Source organism: Heptranchias perlo, chromosome 16 (genome assembly GCF_035084215.1).
Source record: "Heptranchias perlo isolate sHepPer1 chromosome 16, sHepPer1.hap1, whole genome shotgun sequence".
NCBI classification, from domain to species: Eukaryota; Metazoa; Chordata; class Chondrichthyes; order Hexanchiformes; family Hexanchidae; genus Heptranchias; species Heptranchias perlo.
Genome location: NC_090340.1, coordinates 3,705,467 through 3,726,012, shown reverse-complemented (window position 1 = coordinate 3,726,012; position 20,546 = coordinate 3,705,467). Strand labels below are relative to the sequence as shown.

General features: G+C 41.6%; 1 protein-coding gene across 1 annotated transcript in view; it reads left to right on the top strand.

The window, feature by feature from the left end:
- LOC137333873 (uncharacterized) overlaps positions 1-18,001 on the top strand; it is a 56,079-nt gene extending 38,078 nt beyond the window's left edge. Inside the window, exons 4-10 of the mRNA XM_067998259.1 lie at positions 10,266-10,433; positions 12,166-12,486; positions 13,897-14,205; positions 15,502-15,615; positions 16,697-16,740; positions 17,386-17,487; positions 17,655-18,001. Coding sequence (XP_067854360.1) covers positions 10,266-10,433; positions 12,166-12,486; positions 13,897-14,205; positions 15,502-15,615; positions 16,697-16,740; positions 17,386-17,487; positions 17,655-17,828 — 1,232 coding nt within the window. The 3' untranslated portion in view covers positions 17,829-18,001. The remainder of the gene's footprint in view (positions 1-10,265; positions 10,434-12,165; positions 12,487-13,896; positions 14,206-15,501; positions 15,616-16,696; positions 16,741-17,385; positions 17,488-17,654) is intronic.
- The last annotated feature ends 2,545 nt before the right edge of the window (positions 18,002-20,546 follow it).

Below are 20,546 nucleotides of genomic sequence, written 5' to 3'. Positions count from 1 at the left end.
ATGGGAACAAAACCACCTGCACGTTCCCCTCCAAGTCACACACCATCCCGACTTGGAATTATATCGCCGTTCCTTCATCGTCACTGGGTCAAAATCCTAGACCTCCCTTCCGAACAGCACTGTGGGAGAACCGTCACCACACGGACTGCAGCGGTTCAAGAAGGCGGCTCATCACCACCTTCTCAAGGGCAATTAGGGATGGGCAATAAATGCGGCCTCGCCAGCGACGCCCAAATCCTATGAACGAAAAATAAATCTGATTGAATAAATGTGTCCATTTGTCAGTCTAAAATGGCCAGCCCTTTGTGCTGAGACTATGCCACCTAGTTCTAGACTCATCAGCCAGTGGAAACGACCTCTTAGCATCTACGGTCAAGCCCCCTCAGAATCTTACTTTTTTCAATGAGACTGATAATGCTCATCAGCCACATCTGTTACCTCATGAAGAAACTCAATCAAGTTAGTTAAACGCGAATTGCCTTTAGCAAATCCGTGCTGGCTTTCCTTTATTAATCCAAACTTGTCCAAGGGATTAATAATTTTGTCCTGGATTATCAATTCTAAATGCTTCCGCAACATCGAGGTTAATCTGACTGGCCTGTAGATACAGGATTTATCCCTGCACCCTTTGTAACATTTGCAATTCTCCAGCCTCTTACTACCCGTTTATTATTTGTATGCCTATAGAAGCCTTTTGGATTCCCTTTTATGTTAGCCGTCAATCTATTCTCATAGTCTCCCTTTGCACATCTTATTTCCTTTTTCACTTCTCTTTACTTTCTATTTTCAGGCTGATTCTCACTTGTATTCTCAACCCGGCATTTGTCATAAGCTCCCCTTTTCTGTTTCGTCTTACTCTCTAGATCTTAAGTCATCCTGGGAATTCTGGCTTTTGTTGCCCTACGTTTATCCTTTGTGGGAATGTACTTCGAAGGTACCTGAACCATCTCCTCTTTAAAGGTCACCCATTGTTCGATTACTGCTTTACCTGCAAATCATTGATTCCAATGTACCCGGTCCAGATCCGTTCTCAACCCACTGAAATTGGGTCTCCCCCAATTAAGTATTTTTAGTCTAAATTACTCCTTGTCCTTTTCCATAACGAATCCAAACGCACTATGATCACTGTTCCCTGAATTTTCGCCCACTCACACGTGTTCCATTTGATCCACCTCATTCCGTTTTATTGAACAAGGGTGTAACATTTGTAATTCTCCAGACTTCTGGCACCACCCCCTTATCTAAGGAAGATTGGACGGTTATGGCCAGCACCTCTGCAATTGCCAGTCTTGCTTCCAGCAGCAACCGAGGATGCATCCCATCCGGACAGGGTAGCTTTAAGCATTGCCAGCCTTTCTAGTGCCTCCTCTTTCTCAATTTTAGCCCATCCAGTGTCTCAACTACCTCCCCTTTTGCTGTGACTTTGGCAGCATCTTCTTCCTTGGTAAAGGCTGATGCAAAGTATTCACTTAGTAACTCAGCCATGCCCTCTGCCTCCATGTGTAGATCTCCATTTTCGTCCCTTATCGGCCCCAACCCTCCTCTTACTACCTGTTTACTATTTATATGCCTTTGGAAGACGTGTGGTTTCCCTTTTATGTTAGCTGCCAATCTATTATAAAAATCTTCCGTTGCACCTCTTTTTTCCATTTTCACCTATCCTCTTTACTTTCTATATTCAGCCTGGTTCTCAATTGTATCATCAACCTGACATCTGCCGTTTTCTGCTTCATCTTATTCCCTATCTCTTTCGTCATGCAGGGAGCTCTGTCTTTGTTTTCCCTACCTTTCTCCCTCGGGGGAATGTACGTAGATTGTACACAAATCATCTCTTTAACGGCCACCCATTGTTAGATTGCAGTTTTGCCTGCCAATCATTGATTCCAATTTACCAGGTCAAGATCCTGAAATTGGCCTTCTTCCAGTTAAGAATTTTTATTCTAGATTGCTCCTTGTCCTTTTCCGTAAATAATCATAAACGTTATGATACTATGATCATTATTCCCTAAATGATCTCCCACTGACACTTGCTCCACTTGACCCACCTCATTCCTCCTTGGCCAATCCCTCCTTCCACATGGAGCCGGACACATATTGGCCAAGAACATTCTCCTGAACACACTTCCTTCCCCGCATTGTCCTTAGCACGTTACTATCTCAGTCCATAGTAGGGTATTAGAGGTCCTGCATTAACACCACTCTATAGTTCTTGCGCCTCACTGTAATTTCCCTGTAAATTTGCTCATCTATATCCTTCCCAATAATTGTTATTCTATAGATTATACTCAGTAGTGAAATGGCACGTCTATTGTTTCTTATCTCTAACTCTAACCAAATAGGTCTGTCTTTGACCCCTGAAGGACATCCTCTTTCTCCGGCTCTGCAATATTCTCCTTAATCAATAATGTCACCCCCTCCTTTTTTAATATTCCCTATTTTTCCTGAACACGGGAATATTTAGTACCCGATCCTACCCTTTTTTGAGATAGGTGGACGTCTGATTAACAATCTCGATTGCTGAATGAAACTAATATAACATTGTACATGCAATGCTCATGAGATCGTCATTACAATCCTTATGAGCAGAAAAATCATGAGGTGCGTCGCAAGCGAAGACTGCTTAGCAGTTCACGCTAGCCCAACACGAGACTGGAAAAAGTCCCTCAACTGTACTGGTGGGCTGTACCACTATCGGGTTAACTATGTAATTCAGGTGTTAGGATAATACGTAAGTGCGTTTTCGTTACGTGCCGTTAATGCGTGCATGCATTTTAGTGATAACTTCACGTTATTACCGTGATTATCTCAAAAGTACATATGCACACGCGTGACTTAAATGACCACCTGTTTATTGTTCTCTCGTAAACCTCTCCCATTTCTGACTGCATTTTACCATAATCCCTTCACTTCCTTATCTCTTGTAGATATCTATTACAGAGAAAGTCTATTATTCTCACATACTCCCAACCTAAAACCAGATGTTCTGGCATCAAGCCATAGTAAAATTATTCTTCCCTGTATCTTCCCACACTTCAGTGTCAGACTGAATGTACCTTTGCATTGCATGGACTGTTATAGCTCAATTAATCAATTCTAACACTACGGTTTTCCAGCTCAATATGGTGCTGGCTGTTCTAACTATTATATCTATTCTTTCACATTGGACTAATGAAAAAAGATCTAGACATTCTGATGGATTTCACTGTCAACTTGTATGGAGTTTGCAAGCATGGCATCGATGCTCTGCTGTCCAACATCGAGTTGTGTGATCACCACCATGGCCAATACAGTTGAGTCCTACGCTGCAGGAGTCTGTGACACTCGCAACTGCATTTCTCAGGGCTGTTCAGTCTGGTGCTATGCAAGCTCTGGGCTCAACCATCGCGATGCATTGGGCAGCTGGGAGGGCAAATAGATAGAGGATTCAGTCAAATCACCGAACTTCTACAGTCTGCGCTCTGACTGTTTAGTAGGTGCGCTGAGCTACAGCGCAGTATCAGCATTAGTCCTTCGATGGGAATGGAACATTATCTCATGGTGGCCACACTTCTGTACGCTCGCAACCCCCTGAAACCTAGTGTCAAAAAGCAAATTAGATCAGACAGTCTCCATCTGGGCTCTCTCAGGTCCGATATCCCAAAGGTCGACAACCAGGAGCCTCTAGTGAAGCTATCAGAGCTATTACAGCCTACATTCTTACAACCATAAGTGGGATCTTGTAGTAAAATTAGTGTAGGTACAAGACCAGTTCATACACACAGTAGTGCAGACACAGAGGTGAGAAAAGTTGGTGTTCTTTCTATAAGTTAGTAGTCCATTCTGTAAGGTGAAGGGCATGGTAAAACTATAATGTTGTTTTAAATATTTACTTGCAAATAGTTTCCTGCAGTAGATGGTGCCTTTGCAGTTTGTTGACAAGAACTTTGGTATTTGGGAAGAAGCTGTTGATTATAGCATGGGAAAACTCGGGTACGTTACTGTTGTGGTTATGTTACTGGACTAGTAATCAAGAGGCCTAAATCAATAATCCAGAGACGTTTTGCAACACTAGGGAATAATCTACGTAGCGTCATCCTCACCACTCTACCTGTCCCAAATGCATCTCTCCGTGGCAGTGTTGTTTGGACTGATCACACACAGACGTTATGGAGACCAAGTCCCTTTTTCACACTAAGGACACTCTCCACCGTGATGTGTGGCACTACCACCACGGTAAGTGGGATAGATTAAGACACATCTAGCTGCTAAAAATTGGGCATTCATGCAGCCCTGTGGTGCGTCAGCAGCAGAGTTTTATTCCACCAAAATCTGGAACCTCATGGCCCGGCATATCCCTCACTCCCCCATTACCATCAATGTCAGATTATCAATTCTGGTTTAAGGAGTAGCGTAGAAGAGCATGCCAGGTGCAGCACCAGAGGTGCCTGAAAACGAGGTGCTAAACTGGCTACAACACACATGCTAACATCGTGGAAGCTGAATGCTATTGACAGAGCTAAGCAATCCCACAACCAACGAATCAGATCCAATCTCTGAAGTCCTGCCATATGCAGTCGCGAATGGTGGTGGACATTTAATCAAACAAACGAGAGGAGGAGGATCCATGTACGTCCTCAACCTCAATGATGGTTGACCCCAGCACCTGAGTGCAAAAGGCAAGGCTGAAGCGATCACAGCCGTCTTCAGCCAGAAGTGTTGATTGGATGATCCTCCACGTCCTCCTCATGAGGTCCCCATCTTCACAGAGCCAGTATTCAGCCTTTTCAATTAACTCCACGTGATTTCAAGAAACGGCTGAGCGCACAGGATAGAGCAAAGGTAACCGTTCCCAAAAACATTCCGGCTGAAGGCCTGTGACCCATTTCTAGCCGCACCTCTAGTCAAGCTGTTCCAGTACAGCTACAACACCGACATCTGTCACACAATGTGGAAAATTGCCCAGATATGTCCTGTCCATAAAAAAACAAGGTAATGTAACCCACCCTGTTACCGTCAAATCAGCCTGCATTCAATCATTAGCAACGTGATGTAAGGAGTCGACCGTAGTGCGAACAAGCGGCACTTGCTCATCAATAACCTGCTCACCGATGCTCAGTTTGTGTTCGGTCAGGAGCAATCAGCTTCAGGCCTCATTGCAGCCTTGGTGCAAACATGGACAAAAGAGCTGAATTCCAGAGGTGAGTTGAGGGTGATTACACTTGACATTAATGCAACATTCGACCGAGTCCGGCACCAAAGAGCCCTAGTGAAACCGAAGCCAATGTGGATCAGAGGGAAAATTCTCCAGTGGCAGGAATCATACCTGGCAGAAAGGAAAATGATTTTTGGTTGTTCGAGGTCAAACACTTCAGCACCAGAACATCGCTGCATTTGCTGTTCAGGACAGTGTACTAGCCCAACGGTCTGCAACTGCTTCCTCAATGACCTTCCGTTCTATCAGAAAATCAGAAGTGGGAATGTTCGCTGATGATTGCACAGTGTTCAGTTCCATTAAGAATGGTTCTGATATTGAAAGAGTCCATACCAGCTGGCATCAATGATGAGCTGCTATGTGGCAAGGAACATTGCACCAGTCAAGTGCCAGGCAACGACCACCTTGAACGAGATAGAAACTAATCACCTCCCTTTGACAACCAATGGCATTACCATCATCGAATACCCCACTATCAACATCCTGGGGATCACCATTGACTAGAATCTCAACTGGTACAACCACATAAATGTGGTTGCTACCAGAGCAGGTCAAACGCTAGTTATTCTGCAGGAAGTGGATCACCTTTTTATTCCCCAACGTCTCTCCACCACCTGCAAGGCACGAGCCAGCAGTGTGATAGAATAACCTTCTCTTGCCTAGATGTAAGAAGCTGCAACGAAATTCAAGAAAATCGACACCATCAAGGACAAACCGTCCACTTGATTGGCAGCACATCCACCATCTTAAAGCTGAAAAACCCCAAAACACGCAACCACCTACCTAAATGATCATGGCAGCATTATTACCACAAGGACTGAAGTGGTTGAAGAGGAAGGTCCATAAGCACATTCTCAGGAAAATTACAAATAAGGAGAACATTTAACTTGCAAATATCAGCTGCATCCCGAGAATAAAAGCAAAACAATCGTACCAGAAAGCAAAATTTAGTGTTTGGCCAATAATTCTGCGATCAGCCCCCAGCGAACGCCCATTCCCACACTGCAAAGTCACGAATAATGGCTTATACCCGTGGAATTACCTCCTCTACGGAGCCAGGGATTTCTGCGGCTTACCCGATGGGGAAAACATGACGTGTACCTGTAATACACGGATTTCAATGCGTCAGAATATGATGTACCTGCCCTCAACTCATCTTCCTGTGGCTTCGGCTGTTGAGCAACCATTTGCAAGGTTATCACGAAGAGACAGGGATTGAGACTTTTCTCTAGACACTTTCAGATTGGAGAGTCCATGGCGGAAGTCGGGGCAACGGAGCTCTGAACTTCTTACATCCTGAGGCAGCCTGACTGCTGCTGTGTAACTGGCTGATTGGCTATAGGCCCTGGACACAGGCCACACTGGGAAATCGGTCCAAAGTGCTTACTTTGGATTCACGACCAAACCTGACCTTATAGCAAAGTATGGTGATAATGAGTGTGTCACCCTACTTGGCGCCCGAACGGTTCAGGCCTTAAACCGCAGTTTAGAAAACGCAGGCTTCGGATAGAAACTAAGGCCAAACTGTTCGACAGGACACCAACACTGCCTTTAAATGCGCCCTAAGATCTAATTTCGAATCTGTGATGAAGTTGCTTAATCCGAAGTATCAAATCAGCCACGGAGCAGCGAAATATAAACAGAATTGTTTTTTTTTTCAAGGCATGGCAGTTGCTTTGCCATCCATATAATAAGTAAATTGGCAAAATCCTATTCATCATTACTTTTAAGTTCAAGCTGACTGGATTATTACGATTTTGACGTCAGTGCCAATTACCCCACTAAACCCTCATAACAATTTCCCAGCAACTTTTACTATTGCCCAACTATTGTTAAATTCACATTACCAGAAATGTGATGCACCTGGTTTGCAATCACTACGTAGTTATCATGTATCTTGTCGCGATTTATTAGCCTCGGCCAGGATGCATACAGATCTGTGACATTACTCTATTCTAAGAAGCTAATTTCTCATTTAATCAGGAATTCTTAGTTTCTTGATTAATAAATATGTTTAAATTCCTCGTGGTTCTGAACCTAATCTGAACCTTTATAAATCATTGGTTAGGCATTAGCTATTGTGCCAAATTTTGGGGACCACACTTTGGGAATGCCGTCATGGCTTTGGAAATGGGGCAAAGGAGATTTACCAGAATAATACCAGGGTGAAGGACTTCAGTTATGTGCAGAGACGAGAGAAGGTTGAATTGTTCTCCTCAGAGCAGAGAAGCTTAAGGGGAGATTTAATAGATGTTTTCAAAATTATGAGGGATTTTCATTGAGTAAATAAGGAGAAACCAGAGGAAGCAGATCGAGGATAATTGGCAAAAGAACTGGAGGCGAGATGAGATATATTTTATGCAATGAGTTGTTTTGATCGGGAATGCACTGTCTGAAAGGGTGCTGGAAGCAGATTCAATAGTAACTATCAAAGCGGAATTGGGTAAACATAGAAATATAGAAAATAGGAGCAGGAGTAGGCCATTCGGCCTTTAAAGCCTGCTCCACCATTCAATATGATCATGGCTGATCCTCTATCTCAATACCATATTCCTGCTCTCTCCCCATACCCCTTGATGCCGTTTGTGTCTCGAAATCTATCTCGCTCCTTCTTAAATATATTCCGTGACTTGGCCTCCACAACCTTCAGTGGTAGAGAATTCCACAGGTTCACCACCCTCTGAGTGAAGAAATGTTTCCTCATCTCAGTCCTAAATGTCCTACCCCGTATCCTGAGACTGTGACACCTCCTTCTGGACCCCCCAGCTACGGGAAACCTCCTCCCTGCATCCGGTCTATCTAGCCCTGTCAGAATTTTATATGTTGCAATGAGGTCCCCTCTCATTCTTCTAAACTTGGGTAAATACAGGCCAGGTCGACCCAATCTCTCCTCATTCGACAGTCCTGCCATCCCAGGAATCAGACTGGTGAACCTTCACTGCACTCCCTCTATGGCAGGTATATACTTTCTTAGGTAAGGAGACCAAAACTGCACACAATACTCAAGGTGTGGTCACACCAAGGCCCTGCATATCTGCAGCAAGATATTCTTGCTCCTGTACACAAATCCTCTTGCAATGAAGCCCAACATACCATTTGACTTCCTACCTGCTTGCTGCTCCTGCATGTTTGCTTACAGTGACTGGTGCACAAGAACACTCAGGTCCCGAAGTTCGTCAACATTTCCCAATCAGCCACCATTTAAGCAATACTCCGCCTTTCTGCTTTTCCCTCCGAACTGGATAACTTCACATTTATCCACATTATACTGCATCTGACATGTATTTGCCACACAATCAATTTGTCTAAATCGCCCTGAAGCCTCTTTGCATCCCCCTCACATCTGTCGACCCCAACTAATTTTGTGTCTTTAGTAAACTTGGAAATATTACAGTTGGTTTCCTCATCCAAATCGTTGATTTATACTGTGAATAGCTGGAGCCCAAGCACTGATCCCTGCGGTACCCCATTAGTCACCGCCTGCCACCCCGAAAAAGACCCATTTATTCCTACTCTCTGTACCCTGTCTGTTAACCATTTTTCAGTCCATGCCAATATATTACCACCAATCCCATGTGCTTTAATTTTGCACACTAACCTCTTATGTGGGACTTTGTAAATGGTCTGCTGAAAATCCAAATAAATCACTTGCAAAGGGAATTTTGGCAGGAGTATGGGAAAGAGTACGGGATTGGGATTAATTGGATAGCTCTTTCAAAGAGCTGGCAGAGGCACAAAGGGCCAGTTCATTCTTAAAACTGAGGAATCTTTGTCCAGATGTTCGAATATCTTAATTACAATGATCTTTCAATGAACATGTTGTGAGACCTTGAATGGGCTCATTTCTCTCAAATTTACTGCCTTGTGGGGATGATTCCGTGCTTGATCAAGTAGATTGTTGGATAAAGTACAGATTGATTAATGTGATAATACGTCGATCAATGTATTGGAAAATGTAATAGCTCTTTGACTGTTGATCTTTGGTATGATTGCCAGTTTGTTTCACACTTAATAACAACACGACATTACAACCATGATGCAGGTTAAAAAAAGATATTTGGTTAAGAACATGAAACAATTCATCTGCAACAGTCGTAGTTTTAAACTGTGGTGCCTGCTATTCACGCATCCGAATAAAATACATTTGCAGGTCTGGCCGTCCATACATTGAACAAGAAGTAGGTGACCTTTTGGGCCTCAACTGAATTGCGGTTTCTGCTTTATTTGATTGAATTGTTGAATGTGGATTTAATCATAAGCCTCGGGGTAAAGAAAGGCAATGCTTTATTCGTGCATTTCCGTGTACCGGCAGTTCAGACACTAAACCTACGCTTTGTGTTTGCAACACATGGTGTAGACACGCATGTAGTTATTGCCTGGAACTATTCTACACAATCCTTCAACATATATTCAAAAGCTGAGATATTGTTTCAATTAAACAGCAGATTAATTCTACTCACCTGTATACTTATTGATTCAAATTCCACTGGTACGCCTTCACACAATGTCTGAAGTTTCTTAGCACTTTTTGGATATTTGTATCGTTCTTACTTTGCTGTTTCTGGCCCGCTCGCTGAAATGAATCAATTGATGTCTTATGAATTATATGGCCCGTCTTATTGTTAAATCAGCGAGACATGACACTCAATTTATTTCTTCAGGACGGAAACAGACAGACCGCAAAATGCTAAACACAAACTCACAAAGGTCTATGTTCATTAAACGCAATGCCAAGCAGAACTGACATTATTTATTGCGCTGTTTTGTGTATTGTAATTGAGCGTCAAGTCTGAGACTGCCGTTCGCTGTATTGATGGCGGTTCGCTATCATTTTGTCTTAAAGTTAGTTGAATGTACATGAAGACATATGGCGCTGTATGAGATCAGCCAATCGTGTTGACTTTTTGTCGAGAAAATGAATTCCATCAAAGGTGGGATCCTTCTAGTTCCTTAAAGATATTTGCTGCTGCTACAGCCTTGGTATTAAAAACTGTTGTGTTGAAGTTATAGCTCACCATAAACTCATAACTACGTGCACAGATCTTATCTCTTAACCAAATTTCCGTTCTGACAGCACAGTTTGAGCCGCATGCGTCATCATCTCTCCGTTCGAATCGTGTCCTGAGTAAGCCAGTGTTTGCAAACTATCAGAGATTGGCGACTACCCATAGCATGCAGTCAATTCTATTTCTAAACATGTTTATACTTCCCTGGATATTGGTCTTGGAGATTACATATACAGGTATTTCCCTGTGTTCTACATTTCTATTCATCTCTTGTGTTTTATGGTATGTTTTTTAGTTGTTTCTTGTTATTATTGTTTTTTTTTTCGTTCACAAATCCAAGATTATGTAAGCCCCGAGGTTCGGGCATTAGGGAAAATACAAGTTGCTGAATGAGTAGCCACAAGGACACTAGTAAAAATATAGTGAAAAGTCGTGGTAGCAAAGCAAGTTCTTTTTCAGCTATGTTAAACATCATAGGCTCATCAAAGAATGGACAAGGCAATTGAACGATCGCCTGGGCAGATTCAGCAGGGTCTTAGCATCTGACAGGGGTTTTAAAAGGTTATTTTGCATTTGTCTTCCCTGCTGACACTGATGCCGTTTTACCAATAATAAAACATGAGGCTGATGTTAAAATTGAACCTGTTGATCTGCATACGGATGCAGTCCTTGCTGCAATTAGTGTGGTAAATCTGATCGCTATGCTGGCCCTGAAGGCATTCACCCGAGTGTGTTCCAATAAATGTGGATGATGTTATATTAGCCATTTGCACACATACCTAACAGTTCTTTCCTGTGTGGGATTGTTCCCATGGATCCGTGAGGGGCCATGTCGTACCTCTATGTCAAATCGCACAAAGTGAGAACCTCGAAACTATAGGATCATTAGATATGCGCTGTACTATCACATTAAAAGAGAATGGTTTGTTAGGGAATCTAGGCATGTCTTCTGAAAAAGAAGGTTCTGTCTCAACAACTTGCTTGCATTTTTCCAATAATTTACAAATTTGGAAGGTGATAGAAGCCATTTTGATATTGTGAATTTAAACTTTTTAAAATAGTTTGCTAGAATTCTGCATAAAAGGCTACTAACGCAGGTTGGATCTTGGAGGATCAGCAAGCGGATTTTGATTGGGTTGTTACATTCAGGGCACAGAAGAGAGTTATTAATGGCTTAATGCAAGGACCATTGCATTATGTATCCACTATTTGGGCAGAGGCATAATGGAAGCTATATGCAAATATATAGTTTGCACGAACATATGTGCGGATATAAGGAACTTAGATAAAATTAAATTCGACTGCAGACCAAATTGGATTCAATGAAATAATGAATCGTGTCTGGTAGATATATTTTAATATGGACGCATATAGCGACATGCACTTGGATAGAGACAACCCCATTTATGCACGATGCCGGCTGGTATGCTCAAGGATATTTCGTGGGAGAAAGACGTGAGGGTTATAGTCCATAATTTATGATCAGTGCCACGAGACGATTGTCAAAGTGAATATGGTGATCGTATGTATTGCCAGGGCACATGAACATAATACAAGAAAAATCTTTCAATGAAGTCCTTTCGTCCCGGAGTTACCTCAAGAACCTAATCCCTGCTTTGTATCAGCCAAATCTCAGTTGATCTGCTCCATGTTTGATCCATCTGACCTTCAACATCTGTCAGAGAAGGCATGTACAACTTACATTTACAGGTGTGGTCTGCGCTACATATCAGGTTACTTTGAAAATAGAAATTGGAAAATAAGGCACAATAAATGCTACGGATTTCACTGAGTAAAATCAACTAATTACAGACAGCACAGCTAAGGCTTGTCATATCATACATTGTTGCCTCAAAGATTACATTGAATCATCTGCAAATGCTTCTTACTACCAAAGATTGATAATTATTGTCCGCAAGCAGTGTGTGTGCGATATATATAATTGTTGCTGCATTTGTTTTCTCACAGCTGTTGCAGATGCGCAGATCAGAGCGTTCCAAGCCCCTGAAAGTGCTCAGGTGATCGCAGGTGGAAACATTACTTTTCAATGTGAGTTCCCTCTTTTTCAAGATAATTCAAATGTGAGTGTTTACTGGTGGAAACTCGGCGAAAATGAGTTTCTAAAGTTAGGTTCAAACAGCAGAAAACGATTTATTCATTTGAAGAAAGGTGAGGCCTGTCTTCAGTTCCTGAATGTCAGTGCTGAGGACTCTGGAGTTTATCACTGCGGAGTGAAATATCCGGGTGGTCGGATTGCTAATGGAACTGGATCAAAACTTCTTATCCACGGTAAGTGGAATTTGTACCTGAAATTATTTCACAAACTTGGAAAGCGAACAAAATAAAAAACGGTACCGGCTGCTTTTTAATATTTTATCATGATCCACGTGTGAGGCATCCACGAGTTTGCATTGTTTCTTTTGGAAGTTACATTTAAATTCTTATTCAATGCCTTGCTTCATGTACAGACGTTCCGAATTAATTAACATTTTGGAATGGACAGCACTGCAATATAACGTTCAGTAAAGTGACATTTAAATATAATGCTACCAAGGACTGATCGTGACACATATTTGCCATTGATGATTTTATTTAATTGCTTCTACTAAGATGCAACTTGTAACGAATATGAGGTTCAACATTACTGATACATTAATATCGTTACAAATACATTATTGATATTAGCATAGATAAACAATATTTAAATCAACACACGGAGCGCAATAAATCTCATTTCACTACGACGATGGAACATCATTTGCTGGGTTTAACTGAGTAGAATGTATTTTAGGGAGGACGACTGGTAGACGTTCACTATTAAACCTGACTCTTGACTGAGAACATGACGAATAACATGTATGCTTAGGTGACAAGTTAACTGTTGAATTCAAAGCGTTATATCTCTCACTCTGCAGCATTCTGGTTTAATCATTGGGTCCCTCTACGACGAGTCCCCCGCACCTTTCCTGTTTGTCTATTATGTACAGCTTTCCCTTTCTTCCAGCTTATGTTCTTCTTTTACCTCTCTTGTTCAACTACCTTTAGCTGTATTTCAACTTAACCTTTCCAAAACTGTTCCCAATAACTACTTCAAAATCCTCTCTAACGTTCTAAAACTGCCTCGGAAGTTACTAAACTTCTGACAACTTTTCAAAATATTCCAGTTGAGATGAATGGTTTTCAATCTGTTTTTTTAATATATACAGTATTAAAGCAATTTGATCGTGAATCGATCATTCTTTAAAATTAAAAAGTTAGAACGTCAAAATGCGAACTACTGCAAACCATATTAACAATTGAACCCCTTTTTACTTGTTCTTAATTGCGAGTTATGTTGAGAGATGTATTTGTTACAGTGATTTCATGACCCTCCATACATTTCTATCGTCCATCTATATTTTTTCGAGCATTGATATATAAGGTATCATTGCTTAGCTTGCCAGTGTCTCGTTAGAAATTGTATTCTGTAAGTTAATGGGGTAGATTTTCAACTCGACGCCGAGTGATTGATCCGCTTCGCCTGCATTCCACCCAGACAGAAAGTTGAAAATTCACCCAACGTTTCCATAAATGAACATGCCATTTGATGTGTATAAATTATTAATATCGCAATGACTATGATCTAGTAGAAATAGAATAACTTCCGACGTTCCGAAAGATCCTAGTAGGTACTAACCTCTTCTGTAACTTGCTATACAGTTCCCCCAACCCCACTGCATATTGCCGCCAATGAGGCTGAAAGGAACACATCTGCTTCTCTGATTGTTGTGTGTAAAACTGCGGAGTTTTACCCAGATAATATCAATATTACTTGGTACAAGGATGGTGTGAACATTGACACCGGCATAAACACAGTCAAACAGCTGAATGCAAGAGGTCTCTATGAAGTGTCCAGCTTTTTGGAAGAGGCAGACTCTGTGGAGAGTGGGACTATTTTTACCTGCCAGGTATCTCACCTCACCGTCCAAACGGCAGCCGACTTCCGATTCTTTTCTACCAGTACTGGAGGTAAGAACCAATTCTCACAAATGCAAACAACATCTTCTAACTAAATGGAAGTTCCAGCTTAGATTTTTTCAATTCATTCTCGGGATATTGGCGTCTCTGGCAAGGCCTTGATTTATCGCCAATCCCTAGTTACCGTTGAGAATGTGGGGGTGGGCCTTCTTCTTGAACCGCTGGAGTCCATGTGGTGAAACTGCTTCCACAATGCTGTAAGGTAGAGTTTCGAGCATTATGACCCAGCGACGATATAGGTCCAATGATGTTCAGACGGCTCTGGAGCAGGACTTCAACTCATGACTTTCCGACTCAGAGGCGAGAGTGCTGCCACTGAGCCAAGACTGATAGTTAAAGTCATGGACGGTATGTGGCATTTGCGCAATTCCGTCCACAGTCCGTTAAAAGTGCATTGATGGGTTAGAACTCTTCAGAGGAACAAGGACATGGATGAATGGGACAGTTCCAGGCCTGTTGGCGAATGGGTCTTTGTACTGTACTTTATTCAATGGAGAGCAGAGGTACGGTAGTATAATTGTTATGTTACTGGAACAGAAATCCAGAGCATGGACTAATGATCTCGGCATGGTAGTTTGAGAATTGGACGGCAGTTGAAAGAAAAATCTGGAAACAAAATGCTGCTTTCAGTAAAAGTAACCATGAAGCTGGCCGAATTTCTCATCAGCCCAACTGGTTCACTAACAATTGGCGACCGATCTAGAATCACCCTCCATATCGAACTCATTTTTAACTGGGATAATGTAACAAGTGATATAAGAATTTTAAACCAGCCATAATCGTCTTGAATAATGTTTGGTCGGTGGGGGGTGTGGGGGGTGGGGGGGTGGGGGGAGTTGGTGGGTTGTGGTAAACTGTTACGCTTCACGCAATAGAAAAGTTCGCTTAAATAGTTTAAATAAAGGTAACGACTGAAAATGGAAAAGGAAATATAAGAAGGTTAATATGACTGCACATACATGCCTGAAATAAACTGTCGCTTCGTCCAAACAACACCTAAAATTAGAATTGCCAATTGTTATCCGTGTCATTGTGAACACAGCGTATTCCGCAATGCACAGAGACCGAATGGAGGTAACTAAAAACTCTGAATTTTTAATAAAATTGCCATTTAAAGAACGGAGAAAATGACTCATTAAATGTTTTAATTGTCTCCTCATGCTGTGGGACACCAACACATTGAAATAGCTGTTCATAGGGTTGGTAAGAGATATTGATCTGTGGGACTGCAGAACACTTTGTCACAATGTACAACTTGAAATGTTATAAGTGACATTTATTTTGCAGGAGGTGACAATGTATTATGGTACATACAAGTCTATGGATCCGCAGGAGTTGGCATCTTAGTTGTATTTCTCGTGATAATCATTGGGAAGCAATGTCCATTGATCAAGTGCAAAGGTAGGAAAGAATCCAGTTAACATCAGTTCCACGTGTCCTTCAGTATATTCTTGATCAAGTGAAGATGCCTCGGGAGGCGATAAAATAAATTGCTTTCAGCCTTGGCTCAGCGGTAGCACTCTCATCTCATAGTCCGAGGCCGTGGGTTCAAGTTCCTCTTCAGAGACATGAACACATTAACTAGGCCCACTCCCCAGTGCAACACTGACGGACTGCTTTCGGATGAGACATTAACCCGAGACTCCGTTTGCTCTATGAGGTTGAAGTAATAAATCTCATGACACTATTTACGAAAGAAGAAGAAAGGTCCCTCGGTATCCTGCCAAACATTTACCCCCCAATCCACATCAGTAAAACAGTTTAATTCCCTATTGATCACATTGCTGTGTGTGGAAACTTGCTGTACCTAATCAGCTCTCGCGTTTCCTGCATTACAACAGTGACTGCACTTCAAAAGCACTTCATTGGCTGTGAATCTGTTTGGGACGTTTTAGCGCAGTGGAGGGCGCTGTTTAAATATGAGTTCTTTCTTCTCTAGTGTAAATGGATGGCGTGGTGCGCTACTGGTGATAGAAGCCAGGGAGATGGGTCAGCAGATTTTATGCGCTGAATTTAATAATCTGTCCCAAAGCGATGAGGCAGTCGAATCGCCTTTTACCTCTTAACAGAGGATAGGACAATGGGTATTGTTTCGGATCAAAGTGCTGTGACCTATTTCTGCAGGTATATTACCTGTGTGGAAGTGAGTGGACGGCTGGACCTGATGTGGTGCGTTTTCCCGTCAAGTAAACTGATAAGACTCATCCTCTAGGCTCAAACATTAAGTTTATTACGCGTCAAAATAGGAAGGCTCTAGACCCCGTGGGATCAGATTCGATTAAGACCCAGTAATTTCACGAAATCGGGGGATGGGTATTTGAGAGTGAACATTGAATAGATTTAGGTATCGAGGAAGTTTTAGGTTGTGTTACTGAGCATAAAGTTGGACTGTCCATTAAGCCTGCCTGAAATGGATTTGGAATCATGGAGAATGATATATCAAATAATTGATGAGGAAATCTCCAATGCCATTCATTACCAGGAACAAGGGATGTCATGGAGCGACCACAGCACCCCAAAGTTCCGGTAGGTTCTTATCATTCATTCTACCGCGTTTGACGTGTAAAGTGAAAATGGGTAGTGAGGTTAAGCATGAAATACTTTCTTCGTACGATTAATCCGCTGGACTGAAATTCGTTATTTCGCTACTGAATAGAAACCATCAGACCATTTAAAATACAGAATTATTGTTTCTTTCATATTTCAGCGAGAAAAGTCTAAATTCAATTTATCTCTTACATGTATTAAATCTAGTTTGCTACATTTTGAAATCGTTTCCGAAAGACATGATGTACATACTATAATGCTGATGTAGTTATTAGCAACAACATACAAGTAAACTATAAACTCGCGGGTACATGCGCCTCAAAGTATTTAGGTTTCATTAGGCCTATGTGCTATCACACGTAGCAATTACTAAATTGTAACTTGTGTAACAACTTTAGTTATAATATGACCGTAGTCCACATCGTGAGAGTAAATTATTATATATGGTGCCTTAATTATATCCTATTATATTATTGAAAGAGTAAAAACTTGCTTTAATGTTTCACTTTCCATCTCCGGATTTAGTACTACTGACCGTTGGGTTCAATGAGTAATCAATAAGCTACAATGTCACAAATGTAATGAATAAACTATATAATATGCATTACTTTGCGATCTGTGCAGGGATCGGCGAATGAGACAGCGCCTTACGCTGTATTAAATTTGACCAGGTCAATGAAAACTGCAAGAGCCAAGTATCAAGAGGAGAGGACTGTGTATGCCCAGGTAGGCAACATAAAAAACGGGTCACCCTGGTAGCGGAGTCACTATATTGTTTTGCTAATCTGGTATATTTAAATCGCATTCCGTGTTGGCTTTCTTACTTGTGATTGTTACTTTGACTCATAACACTGGCCATGTACTGATGGTATTCCCTAACGATCGTTTTACAGACAAAGCAAGGGACAGCAGAGAACAATCTGACATACGCTGCGCTGGAATTGGCTGAATCCAAGAAAAAAGAAAAGCCTAAACGAAAGGTCAATAGTTCAGTCTATGCGCAGTTACCAATAGAAGCCCAAAGAGGAACAGCAAAGACCATCTACACCGAAACAAAAATCACATAATTTGTTCACCTATTCAGAGACCATTATATTCGTACAAATTGCTTGCGCTTGCCTTTGCTGTTGCAACTGTAACCATTTCCGTTGAAATTCTGCCATTATACTTTCAAGAGCAACAAGTTTTAAAAGACAAATGCATCAAATGAATCAAGTGGTCAAGACTTAAAATATTAATACAGTTGATTTCTTGAAAAAGTCACTTCGAATTTTATTCCTTCCTTTTGTAATCAATTGCTTAATGTTTAACAAAGCTGCATTCTCCAATGATTAAAATGACGTTCTGGTATTTCAATGTTTTGTTTTCCGTCAACCTTGACTTATCACTTTTCACAGTGTATGGCATTCACTTCACCCAATTTGTTTCTGCCTTCAAATCCTTTCCTGATGTATGACATTCCTTTGCCACTTATATTAAATCAGACATTAATAAATCGTTTAAAATCTTTAGCGAAATAATTCAGTTCAACCCTTTCTGATAGCAACACCGTTGTGTACTGGGTTCTTTCCTATAAAAGCCACGTCGTATTACTGGTAAGACACGAAATAGATAAGACAAGGTGATCTGTTGCCTATATAACAGTTAGCACTAAATTACATCAACCCTATTTCGTACAAATTCGATTAATCGAAGAACGTCAGCATATGAGTAATTTGAGACATGACATCTGGTAAGTGTAGCATTCTTGGGAGGAACAAGGTGACTTTAGACCAATGCTTAGTTAAGCTCTCCATCAGTAGGTTTTTTTCCCGTGTCATTTCTGAGTCTATTGTAGATGAATTGATTATTACAGTGCATCATGTAAATAGTACTTACTGAACCCATGGTGCACCAGTGGCGGAGAGGACGTTTTTATTTAATTCATGTGGCAAAGGCAGGGATCAAGCAGAATTCAGTGCTCTTGGTAGTGCGGAGATCCTTGCATCTTCAGATGTACCCATCTGTTGAATAATGTGCATGGTTTCAAATTCCAAACTTGAGCCTTGTGGATGGCATAAAGCGGCTCACAGTTAGATAGGTGAACCAATCGTTGCAAAGCTCCCAGCTTCTGCCCTGCTCTAGTAGCCACAGTTGTTCATATGACAGGTTCAGTTAAGTTTCGAGGAAGTTGTTAATGCCTAGAATGTAGAGGGTGAGGTTCAAGCTCAAGGGAAGTGGATCTGCTTTTCCTTAGACATTGAGCTGGTCATTGCTTGGCATTTCTGTGGCAAGAATGTTACCTCAGAATGAATGTTGTCCTTTAATGGATTGTATCAGAGAATCATGATAGAATCATGCAGCACAGTAGAAGATCATTCTGCTCACCGTGCTTATGTCGGCTCTTCTGAAGAGCTATGCATTTAACCTTAGTCGCCTGTACTTTTCCCATAGTCATGCAATTTCTATCCTTTTCAAATATATATCCAATCCTCTTTTGAAAGCTCTACTGCTATGGGGTGATTCATTAACTAAGGTGTTGTCATTTGAGCTGAACACTGTATAATATTCAGCCGCACTCGTGATCTGATGGTGGAGCAGCTAAAGATTGTTACGCTGAGGATGCTTCTGTAAGGATGTTTTGGGGCTGTGATGATTGATCTACAACAACTGGGATCCTCTTCTTTAATGCCCAACTACTAAAGCATGTTGCCTTGACTATACAAGCCTTTAGTTTGCTGTCACTTCTTGAAGCCATACGCATTGGAATGGTGCTTTGCTGTTCAGGGCAGCTGATTTCACTTCTCTGAAGCCGTTCAGTTCTTGTATGCCCGGAATAAGGCTAACAAGAGGTCTGGAGCTCAGTGATTCTGGCGGCCCTATTGGAGGCAGAGCGCGCACGATATCCGTGTGTACATGTAACATGATGTCACAATTAATGACTTGTTCCATCACTGTTGATAATTGGAAGGAGGCTGATGGACTTGTAATTGTCTGGATTAGATTTTTGCTAGGGTTTATCTTTTGGTTAGTACAATGAACAATGTTCCACAATTTTGGATAGATGCCAGTGTCATAGTTGTACTATAGCAGCTTACCTAGGGAAACAGGTGGCTAATTTTGGAGTGCCGGTCTTCAGCACGAGAGCAATGATCCTGCCTTCGAGTTCCCGGTATCCAATGCACTCCGTTGCTTCTTATTGTTACTTCGATTGAATCGAATTGCATGGACGGTAGAGACGTCAGAGGGAGACTGTGTTGAATTGTCCACTTCGCACTTTTGGCTGAACATTACACACAGGCCCTGCCACCATAGATGGTGATGGGGAAGTGCATGGTCGCTGGTTGCCTGATTGCCAAACATAATTGCAAAATAAATGCTATAAAGCTAGAGAGTTTTTATCTGGAGGTTGGTAGTAAGACTGCGTCGCTCTGTCAATAACCTACATCCTTTGGTGTTGAGCTTGAGGGTGGCCCTCTGCTGTAGCTTTACGACGTTGGCTTATTACTCTAAGATATTAAATCCTTGAAATAAAAACAGAAAATACTGTAAACACCAAGCACGTCAGGCTACACCGGTAGAGAGAGGCACCGGGTTAAAGTATCAGGTCGATGACCTTTCATCAGAGTTAACGTTAACTCTGTTTTTCTCTCCACAGATGCTGCCTGACCTGCTGAGTGTTTCCAGCATTTTCTGTTTTTATTTCAGAGTTCCAGTATCAGCAGTATTTTGCGTTTATTAAATATTTGAACTGATTATATGTCTACATGCAAATAGCCGCTGCGTCGCAATTCCAATTGTTGAAT